Source organism: Prinia subflava, chromosome 1 (assembly GCF_021018805.1).
Source record: "Prinia subflava isolate CZ2003 ecotype Zambia chromosome 1, Cam_Psub_1.2, whole genome shotgun sequence".
NCBI lineage: Eukaryota > Metazoa > Chordata > Aves > Passeriformes > Cisticolidae > Prinia > Prinia subflava.
This window is the reverse complement of record NC_086247.1, coordinates 26,163,679-26,187,888: the sequence shown is the minus strand read 5'-3', so window position 1 is coordinate 26,187,888 and position 24,210 is coordinate 26,163,679. Positions and strand designations below refer to the sequence as shown.

Genomic DNA, 24,210 nt, shown 5'->3' with positions numbered 1-24,210 from the left:
ATTTAGTTTGACTTCTATTTCTCTTGCTGATATGAAGTTAACAGTATCAAATTACCACTACTGATCTACTGTGTTTATCTACACTTAGTTTTTGCCAAATATTTTCTGCTGCTGGAAGACACAGTTCAGTGGTCACATTTTATCCAGTAATTGGTACATTACATATCATGCCTAATGTGCTTGAAAACTAAGCTCCCAAGAAATCCTTGTTTTCCCCAAGCACTTCTTCTAAATCTTGCCCTTTTTCAAAAAGCTGCATTTGTGCAAGTAGGTCAATCTTAAATTAATCTAGTTAAAAGTAGTGCACTCTCAATTTAAACTGGTTTAACACTCCCTTAAATAGGTTTAGATGCATTTAATAACTTCCCAGAAAAATATAAATGCTTTAAAAAAGGTTTGAACTTTCTTAAGTATATGTAGACAGACAAATGTGAAATCAATTTTGATAAACCAGTGCAATAAGGCTAATAAGATACCCCTTTCAGTTCTGATAGAGAAAGACAGGACTTAAGACAGGATTTTTCTTCAAGCTACCAGAAAATTTACAGAGACAGTACCTATCCCAGATGCTCCCTGGTAGTGACTTTGAATTTCATCACAGTCATTGAAAATATTGCCATTGAAGAAAATACTTTGTTAAAGATTTTTTTGAGGGTTTTGACAGTACAATATCTCCAAAGTACTGCCACTCCTATGAAGAAGTCATTGTCTTTTTCTGGATTTAGATACATTATTCATTGTCCATAAATTTTTAATTTTAAAACAATTAAGGGAATATATATCACCTAAATGGATTGGAGTCATGGGAACAAGGAAATCTCTTTCTAGTCTCAAGACTGGTATATTAAGATTTCTTCCTCTTTCTTTTTTTTGTCACTTTTTTTTTTACAGTTCTTAAGTTCAAAAAAAATAATGATTTAATTTTTTTTCTTAGTAAGTGCTGATTTTTCAGATATCTACTTATGCAATATGATTTCTATCTCCTATTTATTGCTTTACTTTTTTACATCTTTAAGTGTACATATTGCGAAACATTGTCCAGTAGAATCCTATCCTTTGATTTGCTGTTCCTGAACAGTGTTTCTTCTGCTGCTGTATTTGCCAAGCACTACCACAATAACCTGAATTTTAACTGAGACTGCCTAGGAGCACAAGGTACTTTGTAAGGTGCATGAAGAAACCATCCTGTTCCAAATAATTTAAAAAACTAAGGCTCTTATTTCACCTGAAGTCTAGATAGGAAGATCATAAAGGAAATGGAGTCTGTTATAAGTGAAGCAGCCTACTCCCACAGGAATTTGAAAAGTAGTTGTGCTAAATGGGAAACTAGAAGATGAGAGCTGACTGAAGGGAGACTACAGACCAGTAAACACACTCAGTATAAAGTATTGAAAGAATAGCATTCCCTTTCCTTATTTAAAAAAAAAAAAAAAAAAAAAAAAAAAAAAAAAAAAAAAAAAAAAGGAAAAAACCCCCAAACCTGCATCTTATGTTATCCTCCAGTATCTCTCTCATTCTCTAGCAAAAGAAATTCTGTCCTTGTTTCCACTGCTTCCCTGTGATGCTAAGTCTATTGTCCTTCTTTCTGGCAATATTTCTTGGATCACCTGCAGCACCACGGATGGCAATTCAGAGAAAAGACCTCCACAGCTCAGCTGGAGTTGAGGTACCAGCTGTACTCTGCTTACAGGGTATTATGAAAGCAAAGAAATAGATCCTTGTAGAAAGCCTGCTAGTGTAAAATTGTGTGACAGGAGGTTTTTTCCTGAGCAACGGGCCCATTAGTCTTTACTCCTACAAAAGCCTCATTCATTCTTCAGGATGAGGGAGGAGTCAAAGCAGATCTCTTCACAGAACATGACTGATAAGATAAAATAGCATTGAAGTGAGAACAAAGGAAAGCAGCAATGCTTGGTGCAGGTGATGTATTTCTACTGCAACTGTCCTTGGAGTCTAGAGTATTATTAAACCAAAGTAAAATACAAGAAAATAGACCTAACATAAGAAAAACAACAACAACAAAAATAAATCAACCAAAAACTTGAAGCATGAAGGCACTGTAATTAAGTAGTCAGAATAAATTGCTGTAATAATTAGCTATACTCAGAACACTGATTTTGCATATGATTCCTTATTTGGAATGAAAATTACTTTAAAGAGGACAACAGCTTATGAAAGCATTTCACTGAGTTACCTGTCTTTTCTGAGGCAGATGGCATACAAACTGTTTTCATTAGAACAGTACGAGGTGAAGAATGAAGCTAGGACTTTTCAAAAGGACTTTATTTTTGAATTCTTGCTGCTAAGTAAACAAGTTTCTCTGTGTTTTTGAATCTCTCTGGGATACTGGAATAGGAATCAGAGAAAATCAGCCCCTTGGGGTGAGAATTAGTTCAAAAATAATAAAAAAAAAATTCATCAAATCTTTTTCCCATTCTACTGCATTTCAAATAATACTACAAGAAGGTGACTATTGGACTATTGGAGCAATGAATCTTAAAACTGACACTCGCCTGGGAAAAATGACTCATAGCTAAGATCACATATATATTTTCAACCTTCTGCTTTTCAGTGTTCTGAGACTCAGCTCAAAATAATAGGAAGCCTAAGAGAGCTGTAAGTCTTTCTTTCCTGTCAATCCCAAACAGCATGCTTGTCTTCTTTTTTCCCCTGGAAATTTTTCCCAGGCACAAAAGACCAAAAAAAAACCCCAAACCCAAAACAACAACAACAAAAACAAAATAAACAAAACCAGAAACAAACAAAACCCCCATAGACAAAAACAATCAAACAAAAAAAACCTAAAAACCAAACCAAAACAACAACAAAAAAACCCAAACAATCTTCCCTCCCAAAACCTGCATGATCCTCCAGGATTCCTAAACACAAGGTAATCAGTAAGACAATGAGGAAAACCTTGCCTACTTGATAGCAAAAAGTCACCAATCAGACAAACAGGTGCTGTACATTTTCAGATGAAATGCACATATATTGCTGTTTCTAGGGTTACAATGATAGGGGAGTTTTCTCTGGACAACAACTATGACCTATGATCCATGGTTCCCACCACTTCAACAATGAAACTAAAAGTTGCTACAATTCTCTTCAGAGAACTTGCATTGCTAAGATATTTTTATTAATTATCAAGTATTTTCAGAAAATTTTCCATTTTTAAACTGTGAATACTTCATTTTATCAGGAGAGTATGTGTCCCTCAAAAGAGTATATATGAGCACACCAAAGTACATAAGTTATTAAATTTGCATTAAAAAAATTCAATGATAATCCTTAAACCTTCATGATATAGATAGCAAATCTTTTTATTAAAAAAGTCCAGTGTTCTAAGATACATAAAAGCAGTTTTAGAGATAGCATCGATTTACTTTCCTTTGATTTTTTTCACCAGAATGTATTAAATTTCATTTATACAAGCAATAGCTTTTGAAAGCTGCTCTACAAAACTCAACCTCAAAAGCCATATAAAGAAATTAGTGCCATTTTGCACTAGGAAAATTGTTTAAATTAAAGGAGAATGAGACAGACAGAAGTTCATTCACGTTCACACAAGGTGTGGAACTGCTCCGAAAGAATTATCCCAATTCAACTAACATTCTGACTTTAATGTACACATGCCTCTAGATTTTTCTGAGTGCTTGAAGCGATAGCTCCAAAACCACTGAACATTATGTGCAGTGTTGGTTTCCAACCAACATAAAAAACCAGACACATAAAATCCCCTTCATTTACTCTCACAATGCTGTGACTTACTATGTACCTGAACTGCACAAACAGAGGACCCCCACCAGTGCTCCTTTGAGCTAAACATGTGAAGAGGTTAAATATGAGCTGTGCAATACCAGAGCTTTTGCTCCAGTAAGAATCTAAGGCTTGTTTCACAAGAAAGAAGTGTCTTGAACCCATTGCACAACTGAGGGCTTTCACAGTGCCATACACAGCTCTTGCTTCAATTGACTCTGGCACAGCAAAAAAAAAGGCACCAATGGAGTAGTCACAACACCATATTTATACTCCTAAAATGCTAAATTAAGGTTTTGTTGCAGATTCCAGGCTACAAATACTGCTACATAAAAAGATCTGAATTTTACTTGGAAGATTTCAGGTAAGAAGAGGAAAGAAAAGGAAATAGACAAAGCCTCTCATCATTCACACATTCAGTGTAACATTGAAATACAACAGTTCTGCACTTCTTGTCATCTCTATTGTCTTCTGTATGCCAGAAGCATCCTATTTCTGCATCTGTGCATCTTCTTTGTATCATTGTTTGCTGAAGAGATGTCTCAAACCTCATGGAACTGACTTAGAGAGATCTACCAAGACAATGAAGCTGCTGGGAAACAAAACCTGTCACAGCATCAAACACAGCATATGTCTACAGAAAATCTCTTCTTTGACACTGCTTTGGAGAGATGAAAAGTTAGACTTAGCTGTAAATTAGCATTCCCAGATAATGGCAGTAATTTAGTCACATCACCTTAGAGCTTGGCAACGGCCACATTTTAGTTGTAAAGAATATAGGGTATATTTAGTCTTTAGTTGGTAAATTTTAGGTGTGTCAACTGCTCTATGCAGTCATTTATTTGAATAGTACATTTATATGAGGAATGTACTATTTAAGTAAATTCAATAATTGTTGAATTGTTAAAATTGCTAAAATCAACAATTCCAAAAGACATTCAAAAGTCTTTGGGAAACACCAATTCTGCTCTTGGAATGGCATCTTCAAGATTTGCCTTCAAATGCTGCCACTGCATCATTATAGATACAATCTGAAGACTAGGTTTTATGTACATTGGTGTCCACAGAACTGGTGGATAGCTGGAGTAGTTCTTAGCTTTCCTATATCCCTGCTAAAGGATATTCCACATTTTCTCTAAACCTAAATAAGTATGACAGGTAAAAAAATGCAAAACTAAAGTAGTTTAGGCAAATATTCACCAGTACACTGAATGATTATGAAGTTTCCTAGTAAGAATTCATTGTTTTTTCAAGCAAAACCTGTTTTCATACGGTATTACATTCAGACAGATACTTTTCTGCCTTGGATTCAAACAGACTAATCAACTAAATATATTTCTAAAGTAATGTTAACCAAGGAAAGAAAACCATGTGACTTTAGGAGCAGGGGAACATGGAAGTAGTTCTGTTAGCGGAAAATTCATGCCACTTATCTCTTTTGTTTAAAATTAAATCTTTTCTTACCATCATGATTGGGATTTCCCAACGTCCATGGCTCATCTGAGTCAAAATGAGTGTCTCCCCCAATTCCTGGGCCAGGAAAATATGCATGAGCTAAAAATCCACCCTCCCCATCAAAGGGAGAACTGTCTCCATGAAAACCTGATGCAAAAATGATAGTAATATCCACGTCTCTCTTGCCATTTTCCAATTCAATGTAGGGAACTTCTTCAAATGTTAGAGGAGTTACATTCTGCCACACATCGAAGGCACGGCGAATGGCTTTGCGAGTTTCAGCATCACCTACTTTTGGAGTGACGTTCTTTATGCTGAAAGAAACAGAGAAACATTACATAGATCAAATTCAACACAGTGGTAAGTTACACTTCCAATAACTGTTTTCCCCTAATTATTATAAGCTCTGTGCTTTTAGTAAAACATGCTAGTCTGGCATTATATGCTTTAAGAGGAGTATTTTTAAACAAGCTGGTGCAAAATTATGGTGTCAATCTGTGTAGCCCTTTAAGCTAGAACTTATTATGCTATTAGCTATTAAGCTAGCTTACTCCCAGCAGTACAAAAAATCTTATATTTAGAAGATTAAAAATACATTAAAATGAAAAATTCTTAACAGTGGGATAACCAGATTAATCAACCACTGACTGTTTACCTCCTGGACCACAATTAGAATCCATCACAGCTAAAGAATGTCATGTTCTTTCTGATCAAAAGAAAAATGTTTTTAGTTAAACAAAATTTTTACTTATTAATGAGTTCATTAACAAAAGCAGAACTCCATACTGTGACCACCAACCAGTATTCACAAAGCCTTGTTGCATTTGCAACTGGATAAATTCCTTATCAGAAACAAAGCCTTTTGACTTCAGTACAGGCTAAGATGTCCTTTTATGATCTGATTACATCTGTAAAACTTGCATAAAAGTGTGGAATCCATCAGAGAAATGATTTTATAGAAGACAATTATGGGCTAACTCAAGAATATATATTTAAACAGAAATTTCAGTCTCCACTAGTTCTTCAAGTGACGTACACATAGTTAGTAAATTATAGTGAAATCATTTTTTAAAAAAATCTTTATTTTCATTATTGAATTCAAGAAAAGAATGTCAATAATCAATTTCAGACCTATCCAATTTTCTGCATTATTTCCACTCAATTCATATGGGCAGCAAAAACTCTATTAGGTTTGTGTCTGCTCTGAAACTGCTGCAATCAGATTCCCTTTGTTCATTTGACATGTGCTTGAATGTCCAGCACAAATTTCAGAAATTGTGTAGTTCTAGAGTACATGTAATATTTTTGTCAGTTTACACAGCATGGCACACTAAAGGAGAATAAATATACTTGAATGAATAAACCTTGAATGATTGATTTGTTTGTACATTAAATGTGCTTGATTATATGGTCTTTATGTTTATATAAATGGAAATAAATCTTTCAAGTGTAATTTTTTAGATTTTACTTCATATATACATTTTTTTCATAGCTTCATGGAGAAAAGATAAAGTTACCTTTTTGGACTTCCACTCAAAAATATTTTGTTGTATTGAGTCCAATAGTGCTGTCTAACCAAAGCATAAATTTTTAGCTGGTACGTAGGTTCCAAAGAGATATCAACTTAGTTTTTAAAATAATACATTGTAGAGAATTCACTGCTTTGCTTGATCTTTTATTCCAAAGATGATTTAACCAATCGATTCATACTTGCGCCTGTTCTATTATTTGCTTGGCTTGTATTATTGGCTCTTGTTCTGCCTTTCTCTCTCGCATACATGAGCTTCAAAATTTTCCCCCTATACAAAGACATCTAGAAGACATTTCTGCACTGCAAAGTCATCACCTTTTCGTTGTCTCAAAGAAGTTAAAACTTTGAACTCTTTAAATCTCTGGTCATAAGACATTTTCTCAAGTCTGCTGAATTCTTTCTGTGATTTTTATTCAACTCAAACAAATTTTTAAATGTTCTTTTAAAAGTGGCTCTGTCAGAGCTATGAAGTACTGCAGTATTGATCTTGCTGTCAGAGAGAAAATGTCCTCTGATCTGTAGGCATGACCATCATGCAAATGTCATGTGATTTAAAGTGCCTTCTCTGATGCCCTGTCATAATTATTTGCTCATCAGTAATTTTATGATCGGTGTTGCATTGCTTTTCCTCTGATTAAAAAAATACTGACACATTGGACCAACAATCAGCCCTTGCAGAACTCCTCTCTGAAAGCTCCTACCTTTGAGATTTAGGTTTTTTTGAGATGTTTTAATTAGCAAGTTCATAAACCACTTTCTGTGCCCACTGAAAAAGTAGACCATTTTGGAACCTGTCCTGTCACACGAAATCAAAACCACATCACAATGGCACACTTATACTGCCACTACCAAAAACTTCACTGTTGCTATGCTAAGAATATCCCTTACAAGGCTGGCAGATGTGCTCTTAGTCAGTCCTGCTGTGTGCTCCCTAAGGCACGGGTACTGCCTGAAGCAGAGCTCTTTGAAGGATTAGAGCCTGTGCTATTTGCCATGGATAAGGAATATGGCAAATGAATCAACAGGCTCTCACAGAAAACAGCATGTCTAGAAAAAACAGAAATATTGATATAGAAAAAGTTCACCTGAAATATACAGCTTTGGTTTGTTGTTGTTGTTGTTGTGTTTTTATGGTGGTGGTTTTTGTTTGTTTGTTTGTGGGTTTTGTGTGGGGTTTTTTGTTTGTGTGGGGTGTTTTTTTTGTTTTTGTTTTTGTTGTTGTTTGTTTTTTGTTTTAATTTTTTATTGAGTAATCTTAGTAATTGGTTGAAGTCCCACTTTGTTCTTAAGTAAACAGAACAAAAAGGTCTTCTGCTATTATATGTGAAATGAGGAAATGGACAAAAATGGATTGGAATTTTGTATAGTGGTAAATTGAGTAAATAATTGGTATAAAAATGTTGACTCAAAGGTTAGAACTTATCATTTTACATTTTCTTGCTTTTTCATCACACTGAATTAAGTTTTTAATCAGATTACCAATGAGAAATTGAGCCATTTGCCTAGTTTCACACTCACAAGCTAGACTACCTTTGATAGCAGACATTTTCCATGGGATTCAGCTATTGACTTACTTTGGAAATAGCATTCTACATCTGCAGATTCATTGTAAAGTAGTATTTTTTCAAAGCATACTTTCTGTATTAAAACCAGAGATATTTCTGGCTTCCAAACCAACATTCTGGAGTGGGCAAGATTATACTGAAAAGTGTAGCTTGAAAGAGAAATTACTAAATCAGCAGTTATTCCTGTACAAGAGTATTTACAGAAAACAATTGTCTCTTTTTAATGAATTAAACACAAACCAGGTTCAATTCTAAAAGAGCAAATACCAACACTGTGCAACACAAATGTTGAGATTGTCTTGCTTTGCTTAAAATAACTCACCAGATATTTGAAACCCAAGTTATGTTACATTTCTTTCCTGTTGTTTATCATACAACCTCCAAGGGGGAAGTACAGTAAAATCAATCCATAAAGACAGTCTATCAACTACCAGAGATAATAGGACTCATCTTTTAAAAGTCTTCAGTTTAGACCTATGATTGCAATAGTAAATCAAGTCTCATATGAGCCCTTTCCTATTAAATTTAGATCTATATCTTAAATCCAGCAGTCACCTGAAATAGTGGTAACTCTCAGGCAGTAAAAAAAAGAGAGGAATTAGGAATCTTACACTCAACACTTCCAGGTAATGGAGCTCAAATAGAAGTGTAGGACGTGACAACTCAGAAGCACTCTTATTGCAAGGTGAAAGCATAGCAAGACGAAGGCCTTCATAACAAGAATCCCTCTTTTTTCTAAGTATTGCTTTCCTAATCTCATTTCATAGCAAAGACGTTCAAATGAAAGAAAGACTCAAATCTGACCTTGATGAGACTGGTAGTGCAACTTTACAGGGAGGTTGAAGATCCCATAATTCCTAAACAACAGGCAATCTATAAGATGAAACATTTATTTTCATGCCATTTTATAAACTGAGTACTTTTTATATGTTTTGAGAGCTGTTATTTTTAGAGAACCACAGCCATGTATCAATTGATTATGCGTTTTTGTGGTTATTATTGCTGGTTTTGTATGATTTTGCACCTGAAAGTTGCTTCAAGCATTATAACTTTAAAATACATGTCTTCCACAAGAACAATTAGATTTTATCACTCATATGCACTTTTCATTACTATTTCTACAGCTGCCTGAAGAGTCTTATTTTGAGAGTGTTATTCTAAAATCCTGAGTCCTATTGATTTCAGAAAAGCTTTGGGTTTTCCTTCCCTTCCCTTCCCACTCCTTTCCCAAAATATCCTAAAAGAAAAAATTATCCATGTTTCACTGACATATTTTTGGCTGCATCAGCTTCAGGAGCCTTGTAAGATTGTCAGGATATACCTCACTTGATGGTGTAAAATCAGTAATCTGAAATTTAAATAGATGAAAGAGTAGGAATTTCAACAGAGTAGGTAAAAAGATGCAGTCAATAATCTGTTTGAAGTAAGCTAGTTACAGATGAGTGCTTGATACGAAACTGTTCAAGTAAAATGAATTGAAACATACATTAAATTTGAATAAGTTGTTGACACAACTTTTTTATTCTCATTGATGTAAATCAAACCTAAAACTGAATCAAAACTTTGAGGGTTTGTTTGTTGTTTTGGTGTTTTGTTTTCGTTCTTTCTTTGGTTGGTTTGTTTGGTTGGTTTTTAATCACATTGTAACTTTTATTGAAAGTAATAAATTACCTCTGGCCAAAAACATACTTCACTTTGGGCCATCATTTCTCTGGAAATTGTTTTCTATGAAGTTGCTTCACTAATCTTTCACTGATGTGACATTTTTTAGCTTCAACTTCTTTACGGTTTCATTTTGCTGACTCTTTATAGCTATAGACTAAGAATGCTATCTTGGTTCATGTAGATTAAACCTAAACCAGAAGTATTCCTTTTGATTTTCTGTGAGTTTGATTTTCAACCTACTGCTGCCATGATTGAAAGAATTTATAATTATCTTGCCTCTTCATTTGCATGGATAACATTCTCCTCAACGTTCATTAAAAGAAGATGAAATGTGAAAGAGATGAGATTTCTGAGACAAAGACCCAAGATTAGCAAAATACTTGACAGATAAATGTTTTTAGGAAAAAGCTGTTTTAAGAAATCTGATTTCATACTACTATGTAATCTAAAATCAATAAAATGCAACATAAACAGGGAATGTGTTCTAAGTATCACTGTATAGTAATACACTCCAAAATCTTTTTGCTACTATGAATCAACAGTATTTTCAAAGTTTTTTCCTAATCCAGTATTTCCTTACTTTTTAGTATGGATTTCAAATATCCATGAAAAAATTCTCACTCCATATCCAATACAACAGGGACCATTCAGACTATAGAAATTGCATAGTCTATTGCTAACAAGCTAGATAAGACTTTTCATTGCATACTGAAGCTGCCAGCTAGTATTCATTTATTTATCTGAAAAGCATAAAGTAAGAACTATTCAAATCTTTCATCTTCTTTCAGAAATGAAATCTAGGACATATCTAACTTGTAAAAGGAAAATTATAATTATCTGGAGCTTGACTTATTGTCCACTGAAGTCAAGAAAAATATTAAATTATTTATAGTGGGTTTGGGATGAAGCTATTGACTATCTACAGCTCTTGCACCAATTAAATTATTACATGTTGCTGATTGATTGAATTTGTTTTCTTTCCTTTCTGAAGGAAAAATAAATCAGAATAGCTTTTAAATTTTATTTTATTTTAAATCATTACAAGTTCTAAGTCATGATTATAATTCAAGGCAAAGCTTTTGTTTTTACAGAACATTCTCCAATTTTACTTGCAAAAGTATTTTTCTGATAGAATAATTTGGGCAATTAAGAAATTACTGACTGCTGGAGTTCACATTTATGAATGGTATGCACAGAATTCTTATGAGGAGGGCTTCATATTCAATGATTCTCTGTCTAAATTGGACATATAAACATGTATATTCTATTTTTAAAAAAACTGATAGCTTTATTGATTCACATTATTGCTCCTTCTTTAAAGTACTGGATTATTTACCTTCTTAGCAAAAGAGAAGGTGACTATATTTTTGATGTATTTTGATATATATATAGACTGTATTTTTATATATTTTTATAACTACCCCCTAAAAGTTTTTTAAAAACTTAAATAATTTTTAAAAATCTATTCGCAGTTTTCTTAAATTTCTTCTCTGATTCAGTACAATGTTCTGAGATTGTTGTGTAACCTGACACAGCCTAAAATACTAACGAAAGATGAAGACTAAATTATTAAGATCTCTGTAGCTTTTTCTGTAATGGAGACGTGATTCTTTACATTTTCCCTTTCCCCCTATACTCTTCTGGCTGGTAAAAAGTTTCAAATACTTCCTTTCTGTTTCTCTTTTTGTAAAAGGCATGTTAGACTATAACATATATACTAATAATGTTCACAAGGTTTAGCATGAACTATACCAGGCAGAAAAATACTGTAAAGTGGATAACTTAATCAGAAACAGAAATTCTAACAAACATCACACATAGTTCAAATGAGAAGAAAGCTGCATTCCCTGATGGACAGTAAGCATAATTAATGCAGGACATTGTCCATTCCATGTTGATGTTCCCCATACTGGAAATCTGTATTTTGGTTTTGTCTGTAAAACCATTGCTTTCTAAGAATAAATATCACCTAAGTCCAAAATTTAATCAGTTGCCAAAAGGATATAATAAATGTTCAGAATGTAATATGGGCCAAAAAATTTACATTATTAATGTAACTGCTAATTATAATTGTAATTTTAAGTAGCTTCTTTGAAACTCCATCTGGAAATTTTGCAGAACTGTTTCAGGTGGAAAACTTACATATCGAAAATATGGAAAAGTTCCAGGGCAAAGAAGGGTGGGGAGCTTGCTTTTGGGAGTATTTGTTGTGGGGTTTTGGTTTCCAGAAAGCTGTAAGATATAGCACACACTGAAATGAAGAAGAAATTGCTCTTTCTGTGGAGAAATTACTGGCTTAATAAGCACACTTCAGACTACAAGGTTTGACTGGCCAGGAAGGCACAGAATGAAGCTGGAAATCTGCAGGTTATAAAGAGACTGAGGAGTGGCACAGAGAAAAATGGAGCAGATAAATGAGACTAGAGATACAATTAAAATTTTAGGGAAAAAAGCAGGTTAAAATGGCATTCATTTAGCATGCCATAGGCCTGTAAGCAAGGGATTGTTGAAAATGTGAAAAGAATATTAGTTCTTTTTTTGGTCCTTATTTGCTTTGGGTTATTTTCTAATTCAAAAAGATAATATAACATCTTTTTTTTGTTCTAATAAAATTTTGAGTTTCTAGTTTAAATGTCTTTTGTACTGTAATTCACTGCAAAAATATTACAGACTTATTCACTTCAAAGCTCTGTTTGACTGGAGGTCTTGTCAAAGTGAGAGAGAGGAGGCAGGAGATAAAGAACTGCTATAAATTCTTCAAAGTGAGAAAGATTACTAGATAGTTGTCATTTAGTTTAATACTGGAGACCTTCGTTTGTTATTTGGATTAATGCCTTGGGTGACAGTCCAGAAGATTTACAAGTGGTAGGATTTAGACTGTTATAAAATATTCTGTAATGAAATAGAGAAATAGACTCGGTACAAATCAGAGTGGTAGAAAACCATACATATGAGTAGATGACTATGCATGCCTCCTAAGTGTGCACACACTGCATTTAAATTCTAAAATGCAAGTAGCTGTAAAGTGCTGTAGGTGGGCATACCCATTCTAACCAACTATAAATTGCATTTACATTAACAATAAATTACTTCACCCAATGCAACATACCAACCCTGAAGCAGTCAGTTGTCTATTGCTTGATGTTATATTAGAATGTGATGTCTTAAACGAGAATTCTCTTATTCAGTTACAAACCACAGTAGTGACATGGGGTTACTAATGAAACTCTATTTTCACCAGGGTATGAGGAACAGTCTATAGGACCATTAGGGCTTATGAACTTTAAATTTAATACTTGTACAGGTTCATGAATAATGGCACCAGTTAATGAATTTGAAAACTCTTTTATCCTTCAGAACATACCCATGTTAGACATTATAGGAATCCATGATGAGACTGTATAAATTTTCCAACAGTCTTTATTGGAATCCTTGGTTTGCTGACAGGTTATGGATTTTATATCATATACATGACACTTTCTCTGGTTGACACAGCTCTAGTGAGTACATCTTGAAAGCTTCCATCTGACTTTCCCTGCAAGGCCTCAGTTTTTTCAGCAGGCACATTGTGCTAACTATGTGCCAGACTCAGGAGTTATACAGTTGTATTACCCTGCACACACTAGATGATGATGCCCATCATCACCTAGACAGGAAATGGTTGGGTCAGTGACTCATAAAATTATAATCAAATTAATTTCTACTTAGAACAGACCCATAGGCGCCTACATTTTGCAGAGACTGACTCCTTTCAATAACCTATTTTACATATTTAAATTAGAAATCTGAGTTTCATTACAGCACTCCTAGATTCAGAGCATTATTCCCTGAGAAGTTTTAAAAAAAGTTGATAGGTAATCTTAAGGACATACTGGGTGTTAAATTGATGCTGTAAGCTTCAGATAATTTACTGACTACTAAAGACATACAATTTTAATCCAAGAAAACAACCTGGTTCTTATATAGCACATACATACTTATAGGAGGTATCTGTAGTAGCACTTTTATATCATACATTAATAATAAACTTCTCAAAATATTGAAAAGCATTCAGGAATTAATATTTACTTTGAATGAAAAGTCATCACTACTAGTGAAATTTGCATGTCTATAGGAATATCTTTAGTACCTGTAAGTGATATGTTTGTGCTGCCATTTCTGTCCTGTTAACGCGTAGCGTTTCCGACGGATGTTGAATTTGGAGCTACCTCTTGTTTGGTCAGGCACACCACATCGAGGTTTCTTCATCCAGCTGCAAGAAACAGCACCACAGAATTATAGAAACACGAAAAGAAAATCATAACCATTGCATCCCTAATAAAAACATGTAATCATCTGTATATATATTAGTTTACAGAACATATAAACTAATAAAAACAACAGACTATTGGAGTTCTTTTAATTCAAGATACTGAAATTGTTAACTTTTAGATACTATCAAGTTCTTCTGTCTTACTCTTTTTCCACACAACAAGAAGTATCTTGTTGCAACTGTAAGCTCCTGCTGGAGATATTTAACTCAGGAATTATTGCTTAAGGATATTTAACGCTCTGCACAAAATCAAGCTGAAAAATCTAAATCCTATACGATAAAAATGACCATTGCAACAGCACCAGATCTCCCAGAGAAGGGCTGTATTTCTACAGTGCTCTTCAATTTTTCATTGTTTTCCAATATTTCAAAAACTTTAAATTTGGCAGCATTCAAAATATATTATAATTAGGATGATATCTAATTCAAAAGTATAATTTCCACAGCAATATCCTTGAACTGTTTCTCACTTGTAGTGTAAGGCACTATTTAGTTCAAAGAAAACACAGCTAGAGTTATTATTTTATGAGTTGAATGGCTGCAGGATAATTTACCATCAGGAAGAGAGTAAGATTAAAGTCTTTTACTGCATAAGTAAAGACAAATCTCCCCTGTTACGTTTTCCAGCTCATTGGACTATATTTCTATCATGCCAAACAATTACTTATGTAAAGCTATAGTTTTCCAACAGCATTTACCAGAAGAGTAGTCATACCCTCTATTCAGGCTTTCACAGAGGAATTTCTGACCATTAAACTGCCATTGTTTTGTAAATAAATGTACACACAGCAGCTGTATCTATGTGTGATTGGATGACAGAAAAGTAATTTGAAATGTCATTTCAGAAATTGGATTCCCTTTAAAACATGCACAGGTAATAAAAACTCAAAAAAGCAGTCAATCATCAGCCTCACTTATTTTGATAAATGTATAAAAAGTGGTTTAAAAGTACAGTTGGTCTTGTAACACTTCATCTATGCTGTAGCTATGGATATGTAGCAAACTGTTTTTCAAAGGTACAAGTAGGTGTTAAGCTCACCAGCCTGTGGGAAAGTACAAAATTTTCTTGATAGTACCAAGATGGTACTGCACTCCACTTGCACTGCTGAGAGCTGTAGAAGGGCCTGCAAAAACTCTGATCTGAGACAAATCTATTGAGTAGTACAGGTCAGGAACCCAAAACTCATGCATTTAACTGCCTTAACTGAAAACACCAAATTCATAATCCCTTGTTTCAAATAAGAAACATAGAATTATTTGTTCTAATTTCTAGTCAGAATACTTATGCATGACACATAAAACAGCTGATGGGTAAGGAAAACAATGTTCTTTCCCTAGTGGCTGCAAAGACCATACTGCAAAAATCTGAAAAAAAACCCCTTCCCCACCAGCATTTGCTGAAACACCTTGCAACTTTACTTCAGGTTCCTTCAGTTTTTGAAATAAAATAACAATTTAACAAAGTAGACATTAGGGATTTTTGGGATGAAATATTACTGAAAAGCTTAATTTGCTCTAATAATGAAAGAAAATGAAGGAAAGAAGTAGACCTTTGTTACAGACCAAAGGTCAATAATATTCTTCTTAGTAAAGTGATATATTTACACTTCATGAGATTAAAATTGGCTTTAAAATTGGCTCAGACCTTTGAAAATTTTTAGACACATTGTCAGTAATACTTTTTCACAGTGCATGTTAGATCAGTATGCAGCACTTTAATGGCAGGGTATACATAAATTATGTTGCTGAAACTGCACACACACGTTGCAGAAAAAGACATAAACATAACAAAAGATTGGTGTTCTCACCTTAAGGTGATATCCCTACACCAAGAGCAAGAAGCAAGGGGTAAATCAAAACTAAATAACCATTTTATTTAGTCAGAAACACTGCACAAAGATATTATATAAAATATGTATCACTCATAGTTGTATCATTTCAAGGGCAAGGACTTGTAAGTCATTGAATTTAAACTTTTCCCTTGCCAGAAAGTTTACACTATTTAGCTTAACTGATGGAGACCTATTTTAATAACACATTTGCTCACCAGCAAGCTAGGGGTGAAGAGTAAATATTCTAAATTCTGAATTTAAAAATTAATCTTCAAAGCTCTTGAAATAATTTATCAAGTCAAAACAGTCAATAATCTTACAGAAAATCTTGTTAATGTAAATTTTTTTTCACACTTTAGAATACCAAAAGTCAAGAACAGAAGGTAACATATTCAAAAGTCAACCTTGTATTATCTTTCTAGAGCTACTGACAATCCTTTTTTGACTAAACAAAATGTAGGCCAAAATAACATGTTATGAAATTCAAGCAGTCTCAATTTGTTCTTGCATTGATTTTGAAGTAGTAGGTACCTATCAAGGACATTATGCTTGTACCCTTATTGGTTTGGACAGGGAGGGGATGTTCCAAGTTGTCATGCTGTCTGGACCACTAATATTCTTACTGTTCTTACATGAGGTCTGGGACTGCAGTTCACACAATATAAATCCAAGTACAAATCAAGTGGAAGCCATTGCACGGGCTGTGCAGTAGCTTTAGGGAAATTATCTTCACGTAAAATTTAAGGAAAGAAGCAATTCGCAGCCAAAGACTTGGAACATCACCAAATCTATCACCTAGATCTTAGCTGAGCTAAGTTTAGATGTCAAATTTTAAACAAACTAGTGCATGACTAGTATAAGAGCTCAGTATTTTCTAGCAAGGAAAGGAGGCAAAATGTTAACAACTTCAGACACATAGATTTTCCTTTTATTCATTTACTATTTTATTTTTTTTTAAACAGTAATTGTTCTCACACTCACTGAGAGAAAGACTTCTCTTAGTAATAATCATTAGTGCTCATGACATTCCAGATATTTAGCACATAATATGGCCTTCTCTTGGGGAAATTGACAAATAAAACATTGATTTCTATCTTTTTCCAAATATAGATTCTTCTAATGTAATATGATCAAGGTCTTCCCTGTTCCTGATTGTTTGTTAGAGTTTTATTTTTGACATGTTTTTGAAATGTTTTGAAATATGTTTCATTTTTAAAAGGTGCATACATACTCTGCCTCTCTTTCATCACTTTGATTTTGAACATGTAAAAATCGTTTCTGCAGCAGCCCTTCAAAATTAATATTTTATAAGTACTCAATAAAGAGGCTTAATTGTGACTAATGTTCTCTATCTGTACACTATGTCACATCACATTCCTCTTCTAATTCCATTAGTTTGAATCTTGAGGAGCTATATGTGTCAGGAAAATTTAAATATTTCAGACTCACAGCAAATCTAGAAAGATTAAAAGAAAAATATGTAGCAAAACTGTGATGCTCTTCCAGCAGAAAGAGATATGAAACTGAACGTCTACCTCAAGCCAGTTGCCTAACCATATTTTGTTCTTTGGTGTCTAGGAGGAAAAATCTTTCTGTCTCTTCTCTTTCTTAAGCCTTCAAGAAAAAAATTTTACCCTCTCAGAATCAAAACATTAAAAACCATAGCTTTAGTTGAAGGCCCCAACTGCTTTTTCCCTTATCAAAATTGCTGCTAAGGTTGCACATTTTTGTTGTTGTTGTTGGGCTTTGGGGACTATTTGGGACAGAATTAAAGCAAAATAGGAAGTTACAAGAGAGGGCTCAACTTCACTTACTGCAACTTGACTTAGTAGCTAGACAAACTGTAGATGTCTATTTAAGAAAACAACTGAATTATACCCTTAAACTTCTAGTGAGGAGAAATAGATATGTCTTTCTAAGCATCTTTGCTAGCTGTAGCCTGCTATTACAGAAATTTATTGATGCTAAGTAATAGGAAACAGTCAAAGAGTGATGTAAAATATTGTATTTCAGCTCTGATGATTTCTTTTCAAGACTTCTCACTGGATATTTGCTGGGACTATAGACCTTACGTAAACTTTTGTACAAAAAGAAATTACTAATTTACTAAGAAAATAAACCACTGGATCAATTACAACAGTTCAGAATTTACTTTTTGACTGATAGTTAATATATAAACAGCATAAACAAATATATAAAGAGCATAAACGTGGTTAGAAACTCATCTAAGCATTGAAATAAGCATATTTGCCATTTATTTCTAAAGGATTACATTAGAATAAAATGAAAGTTTTATTATTATTGAACAGATTTAGTCAGCATCCTCTACATGACTATTCCATCTGTATATTAAGAAGTTTGCAGTGTACTCCTCAAAAGTGCAAACAAATTTTGGGAATAAACATGTGTAACAGTTTTAAGAAAATACAACAACTAGTCATTTTCTACAATGCTTCTTTTAGGGATGCAGAAGACCAGGAATGCCAACAGTGGGTCCAGTTTCAGAAATGTCCTTTTTCATGAAACATTGACTGTGTTTGGTAATACATAAATGAAATGCAGAAAATACTGTGGCACTCCATGCAAACATCAGACAGTACTTTCACTGGGTTAGCCACTGTCATGGTACTTGTGTTCAGAGCCTCCCTCACATTTTTACGCCATTATAAGGACATCTCTTCCTACCACTCACTCTTCCTCATCCTCAGCAATAAGTATGAATCCTTCTTTTCAAGACACTTCAGAAAAAAATAGCAAAAAGAAGTGAATGCTGAGTAGTAGGGAGAAGACGAATAGTGTTTATATTTATGCCTACTAAAATACTCATTGAAGGATTATCTTTTTTTCAGAGCAGCAAAATTCCCCAGGAGACATTTGGTGGTGCTGCTGCTGTAGGACATTATTTCTCTGTTAATACCCCCAAAGTTGGTTCCTATCAAGTTGCTACTATAACTTTTTAAATTGTTTGTCCTTCGGAAGACAAAGAGGTACATCGTAATCTCTTCTCAAAATGTGTCAAAGAAGCAGGTAAATCCTCGTGCACAGGATGAGAACATATTTTTTATGAGGTTCCTGCTTTATTTATTATTTGCAATACCAGCATTGTTAGTTGCTGTAGCATACTAATCCCAGAGAAACAAATTATAAACTGTCACATATTTCTGACCTAAAGAGTATATAAACTTTCTGTGTAGGCGAAAGAGAAAATATTTCAAAAATTTAAAAAAATAATGCCAAAAATGAACAACTGAAAAACAATCTACCCTGTATGAACTGATGGTATGTTGAGGCCAGAATTTAGTTAAAAATTAGGCTTTTGTTATTTTGTTTTTTCAACACAAATGTAAGTGTGACAACCCTTTAAGAATCAGTTCTGTTGCTAAATTGCCTCAAGTTAATGTGACTCCAAATATCAAAGTAAATGCAGCATTCATCCAGGATGAGTTACATGCACCTAACAATTGCAATATATTAATTTATCTTCCTGCATAGAAGAAAATCATGCATGAAAAGATCTGAAAGACTCAATATTCATCACTTTATAAGATTAATATTTTGCATTGCCGCATAGATGGATTTCTTAATCTCTTAAATTGCAGAAGTGAAGAAAATCTTGCTGGCCAAAATGCCAAATTAGGAACATTAACCACCTCCATTTGCATTTAGAATTTTGGGTTGGTTTTGTTTTTTCTTAATTCTCTGGTTGATACTCCAAGCTAAAAGATTAGGCCCTCTGCTTTCCCTTAGGTTACCTCTTTCTGTCTCTTCTGTGCTGCTGTAAGTGGACTATTTCACTTTTAGTGAAATATATCATCTCTGACAAAGCTGCCACTGACGTGTCTTGAAAAGGATACTAGTTACTGGCAGCACTCTCTCCTCAAAGATCAATCACTGAAGCTGTATGAAGAGCATAGACTCTTCACCCTGCAGAATGGACTATAAACATACTTTTGAGCATGGCTCTCTCACAAGGCATTTACTGCTACTGCACTTCATGGTCTAAGGTCCTTTAAATTCCTAAATTGAGGGATGTGTGATCAACTCACCTCCCCTGAGGGCAGCCACAAAATCTGCTTTGTTTTATTGCTTTTCAATGCAATAGAGTATGTGTCAGTGGAATAAAATGATTTTTCCAATCCTGCCAGAGTTTTGTGTAGTCTCTTCCCTAAACTCTAAATGATAGAAAAATCATTAATGTCAACTACTTTACCATAAACGAATAACAAAAGATGACACATCAGGTTGGGGTAAACAGGAAATGAAAAAGGATTTCCCCCCCCCCAAATAAGCATTTTAGAGCAATAGAAGCATATTTCACTGAAGCAAATGTTGGATATGCAGTGACAGCACTATTGAGTTATTACTTGCTTTTCAAGCAAAGTAACTTTTTCTGAAATCACAAGACAATTTTATCACTATTTAACTGAAATGAGTCCAAAAAGCACTTCCAATCAGAGAATCAGAGAATAGTTTCAAGTTGGAAGAGACCTCTACAAGTACTTATTCCAACCATTATCATGGCATAGAGAAATCCACCATAAAACCATGTCCCTAAGAGCCACATCTACACTTCCCTGGGCAGTCTGTTCCAATGCTTGACAACCCTTTAGGTGAAGAACTGTTCCCTAATATCCATCTCAACCTCCCCTGGTGCAATGTGAGCCTTGTCCTGTCACCTATTACCTGGGAGAAGAGGCCGACCCCCACCTGGCTACAACCTCCTTTCAGGCAGTTGTAGAGAGTGATAAGGTTCCCCTGAGCCTCCTTTTTTTGGGTTAAACAGCCACAATTCCCACAGCTGCTCCTCACAGGACTTGTTCTCCAGACCCTTCCTCAGCTCTGTTGCCCTTCTCTGGACACACTCCAGCCCCTCAATGTCCTTCCTGCAGTGAAGGGCCCAGAACGGGACGTGGGGTTCAAGGAGTGGTCCCACCGATGAGAAGTACAGGGGCGTGATCACTGCCCTGGTCCTGCTGTCTTAATCCCAGCAACATTCTCTTAACTGTGTATTAACAGTCCCTGTTTATTTTTTGGTATGTTTTTAATATCTGACATCGTATAGAGTCACGTGAAAGTGTCCTTTGATAGCTCTGTTTTACAGAGTTTCTCTGTGTCCATTTTGCCACCAAAACCAAACACGGAGAGCACGAAATGACTTCAGAATAACGAAGGACATGCAAAACTAATTCAATTTCACTGCATGTTAAAACAACCACACCTAGTCTTTTGTTACTGGAAACCACTAAACAAATGGGCCAGTGGAGTCTACCAAATTCAATAAATAGGAATAAAGAAATTTACACTAAAGATTTTCCAGTAAAAAAAAAGACTCTTTCAATTATGAAACATTTAATGTATTCTTGCCAGTTTCAAATATGTTTCTTCCCTTCCACAATGATAACCTCTTGGCCCTTAATTTAGGTAACCCTGTAACATCTTGTTTACAGTCACTCGCCCAAAGGCAGATGGCAGTGAGGCGGGCGATGACCTGCTACCATCAAATACAGAAGATGAAGAATACGAAAAGGCAAGGAAAAGAGAAACAATTTACCTCCCCATCAGAAGCTGCAACACTATTTGGATACTCCAATTACATTGCTGCTTCCCAGTTCTATTTTACCCTGCTTGAAACAGAAAAGTCAAGAGCAGTTCAGTGCTGGTTACTTACTCAATTGTGTTCCTGTCCACTTTTCCTGTCATATTAATGCCATAGAATTGCTGCATGGCAGCTATAGCTGATTGCATGGTTTCTGCAGAGCGCAACACCGACATTCGGGGGTCAGTTGGTGGAAGGTAGCCATACTTTTGTAACCATACCTGCAATGACAAGTGCAGTGGCTATTAAATAGAAATTAGAGGTAAGTAAAATGCTCCCTAATAGTTTTATACCATACATAAAGAAGCTTCTGATTCACCAAGTATAGGTCCTGTTAGTTTGGGTGCTTGGGGTTTTGTCTGGTTTGGTTTTTTTTTTTTTTATTTTATCTGCAGATAAGAAGCTCTTTGGGGATTTTATTTCGCTTTCTTTATTAAAGGTTCTGTTGCTGTAAGACTTACAGAGTTTTCTACCCAGAAGCCATCTCTCTTTATTATCTGAAGCTGCCTGCTTCCATTATTTATTTAATGTCTTTATTTATTTATTTGAAGCTACAACTTAAGCACCTAACCCTGGCTCTAGGCTCTTCAAGCAGTGTTTTAAGCAGACAAGATATAAATCTACAACATATGCCACATACAATTGACTGCCCACAGGGCACATAATAATATTCATCCTTTTACAATAATAAATCCACAATAACTCACACATTTACACTAAATTGTTATTATTTCCAGAAGAATATGAAAGAGAGGGTAGGGAGACATTCAGCTTTCTGAGAAGAATATCAAAATCACATACTTATAGGCAAAGCAGGTGTCCAGCAGATAGTGAAGTAGCAGAGTCTGACTTCACTTTGAGAAAACTCTGTGATAAGAGGAACTACCTTTTTAAATCAAGATGGATTTAATGCCAACTGCTTATGCTCTTAATTTTGTGGAAGTGTGAGAGAATTGTGAGAAGTGAGAAGTTACTGAAAGCTTCATGGATTAAAGCCACTATCTTAAGAACACTTGGACAAGCCCTCGGAAACATGCAGTCCTCTTGAGGCAACGTTTCATTAACAAGTAGCTGCAGCTATCATAATGTTTCTATGTATTCTCAAAACCAAGACTATACAGAAAACAGTGAAAGACTTTTGAGGAAGTGAGGGCACTGACACAGCTTTAAAAATGTCTTTTCATTTGAGGGCTAGAAGTACTCACTAGAATGAAAGGTACATATACTGCCAATCTTTAAGGCTCAGTTAAAATGTATTGCTGCAATTTCAGTCCCCCCAGTAACAAAATATTTGTGACCCCAAAAATCTGATCATCTGTTCTTTAACCAAAAAAAAAAAAAAAAAAAAAAAAAAAAAAGAAAAAGAAAAAGAAATTGATTCAGCCACCTCTTTCAAACATATCACATCGCAATTCACAGATTCTGAATCATTACATTAATAAACAGCATCCACCCACCACACCTTATAGTGTTTTGTGGGCTCTCTCTGCCTCATACAACACTTCGATGTTTTTACCTGTTTGTATATACACTGTTTATATGCAGCCTAACACCAACCTATGTATCAATTTTCAGTTTTAGATTTATCTTGCTGAGTCTGTCATTTCAGTTTTGCAGCAGGTCAACCAAGGTTGTGGTGCACGCCCCTTTTATGAACACAGTGAAGACGATCACATCAAATTAACTTATTATTAATATTCCCTTTACTAACACCGAATGTGCATTATAGGTGAACACTGGCTCAGTGTAAGTAAAAGATCAAACTGGCATTAAAGACTGTGGAAATTTTCAGGTTATGAGTTCAGAGATTTTTAATTTAAACATGTTTACCTTAAACACACATTTATCTGTGCAGTCCACACACAAACTCAACAACCACAGAATCACAAAATCACAGAATATTCTGAGTCAGAAGGGACCCACAAGGATCATCAAATCCAACTCTTCAGTGAATGGCCCACAGGGGCCAAACCTGTTTGTGAGCTCCATACGACAGGGAGAGACAACAGGACAGGGAGGTATAGACAGGATTGAGATCCAGACTAAAGTCTTTTACCTTCACACTATCTCTGTATACAGAAACCATTCAGAATAAGAAAATTTTGTTTATTAGATAGGGAAACATTCTTATTTACAATATAAAGGAATTGCTACAATCAGTACCTACATATAACTTTATGTATTCATACCTTGCACTTTTCAGCTTTAAGGCAGAGCTTGTGTACACAAAGTGTGTGCAAGGTTTGGGTGATTACAGAAATAACTTCATTTATGTGCCACTTTGCAGACGAAGACTCTTCTTCCCTAAATTGTTGGAAGATAGGTCTGAATGTCTCTTGGATAGACAGAACCTGAATTGGCAAGAGCAATGTAATATGTGGAACTAAGGAATAAATAAGTTTGGCACAGAGTGGATTGATTTCAGTGTAGTATGTAGAGTGTATTTGCATTAATACTTACAATGAGTATTATAAAGAATGGGGTTATTTTTATATTTA

The 24,210-nt window shown here is 34.6% G+C and overlaps 1 protein-coding gene across 1 annotated transcript in view; it reads right to left on the bottom strand.

Moving 5' to 3' along the window:
- Window positions 1-24,210, bottom strand: part of MMP16 (matrix metallopeptidase 16) — a 179,237-nt gene that overhangs the window by 70,082 nt on the left and 84,945 nt on the right. Inside the window, exons 2-4 of the mRNA XM_063391591.1 lie at window positions 21,785-21,933; window positions 14,102-14,224; window positions 5,221-5,525 (exon numbers count right to left, since the gene is read on the bottom strand). Coding sequence (XP_063247661.1) covers window positions 5,221-5,525; window positions 14,102-14,224; window positions 21,785-21,933 — 577 coding nt within the window. The remainder of the gene's footprint in view (window positions 1-5,220; window positions 5,526-14,101; window positions 14,225-21,784; window positions 21,934-24,210) is intronic.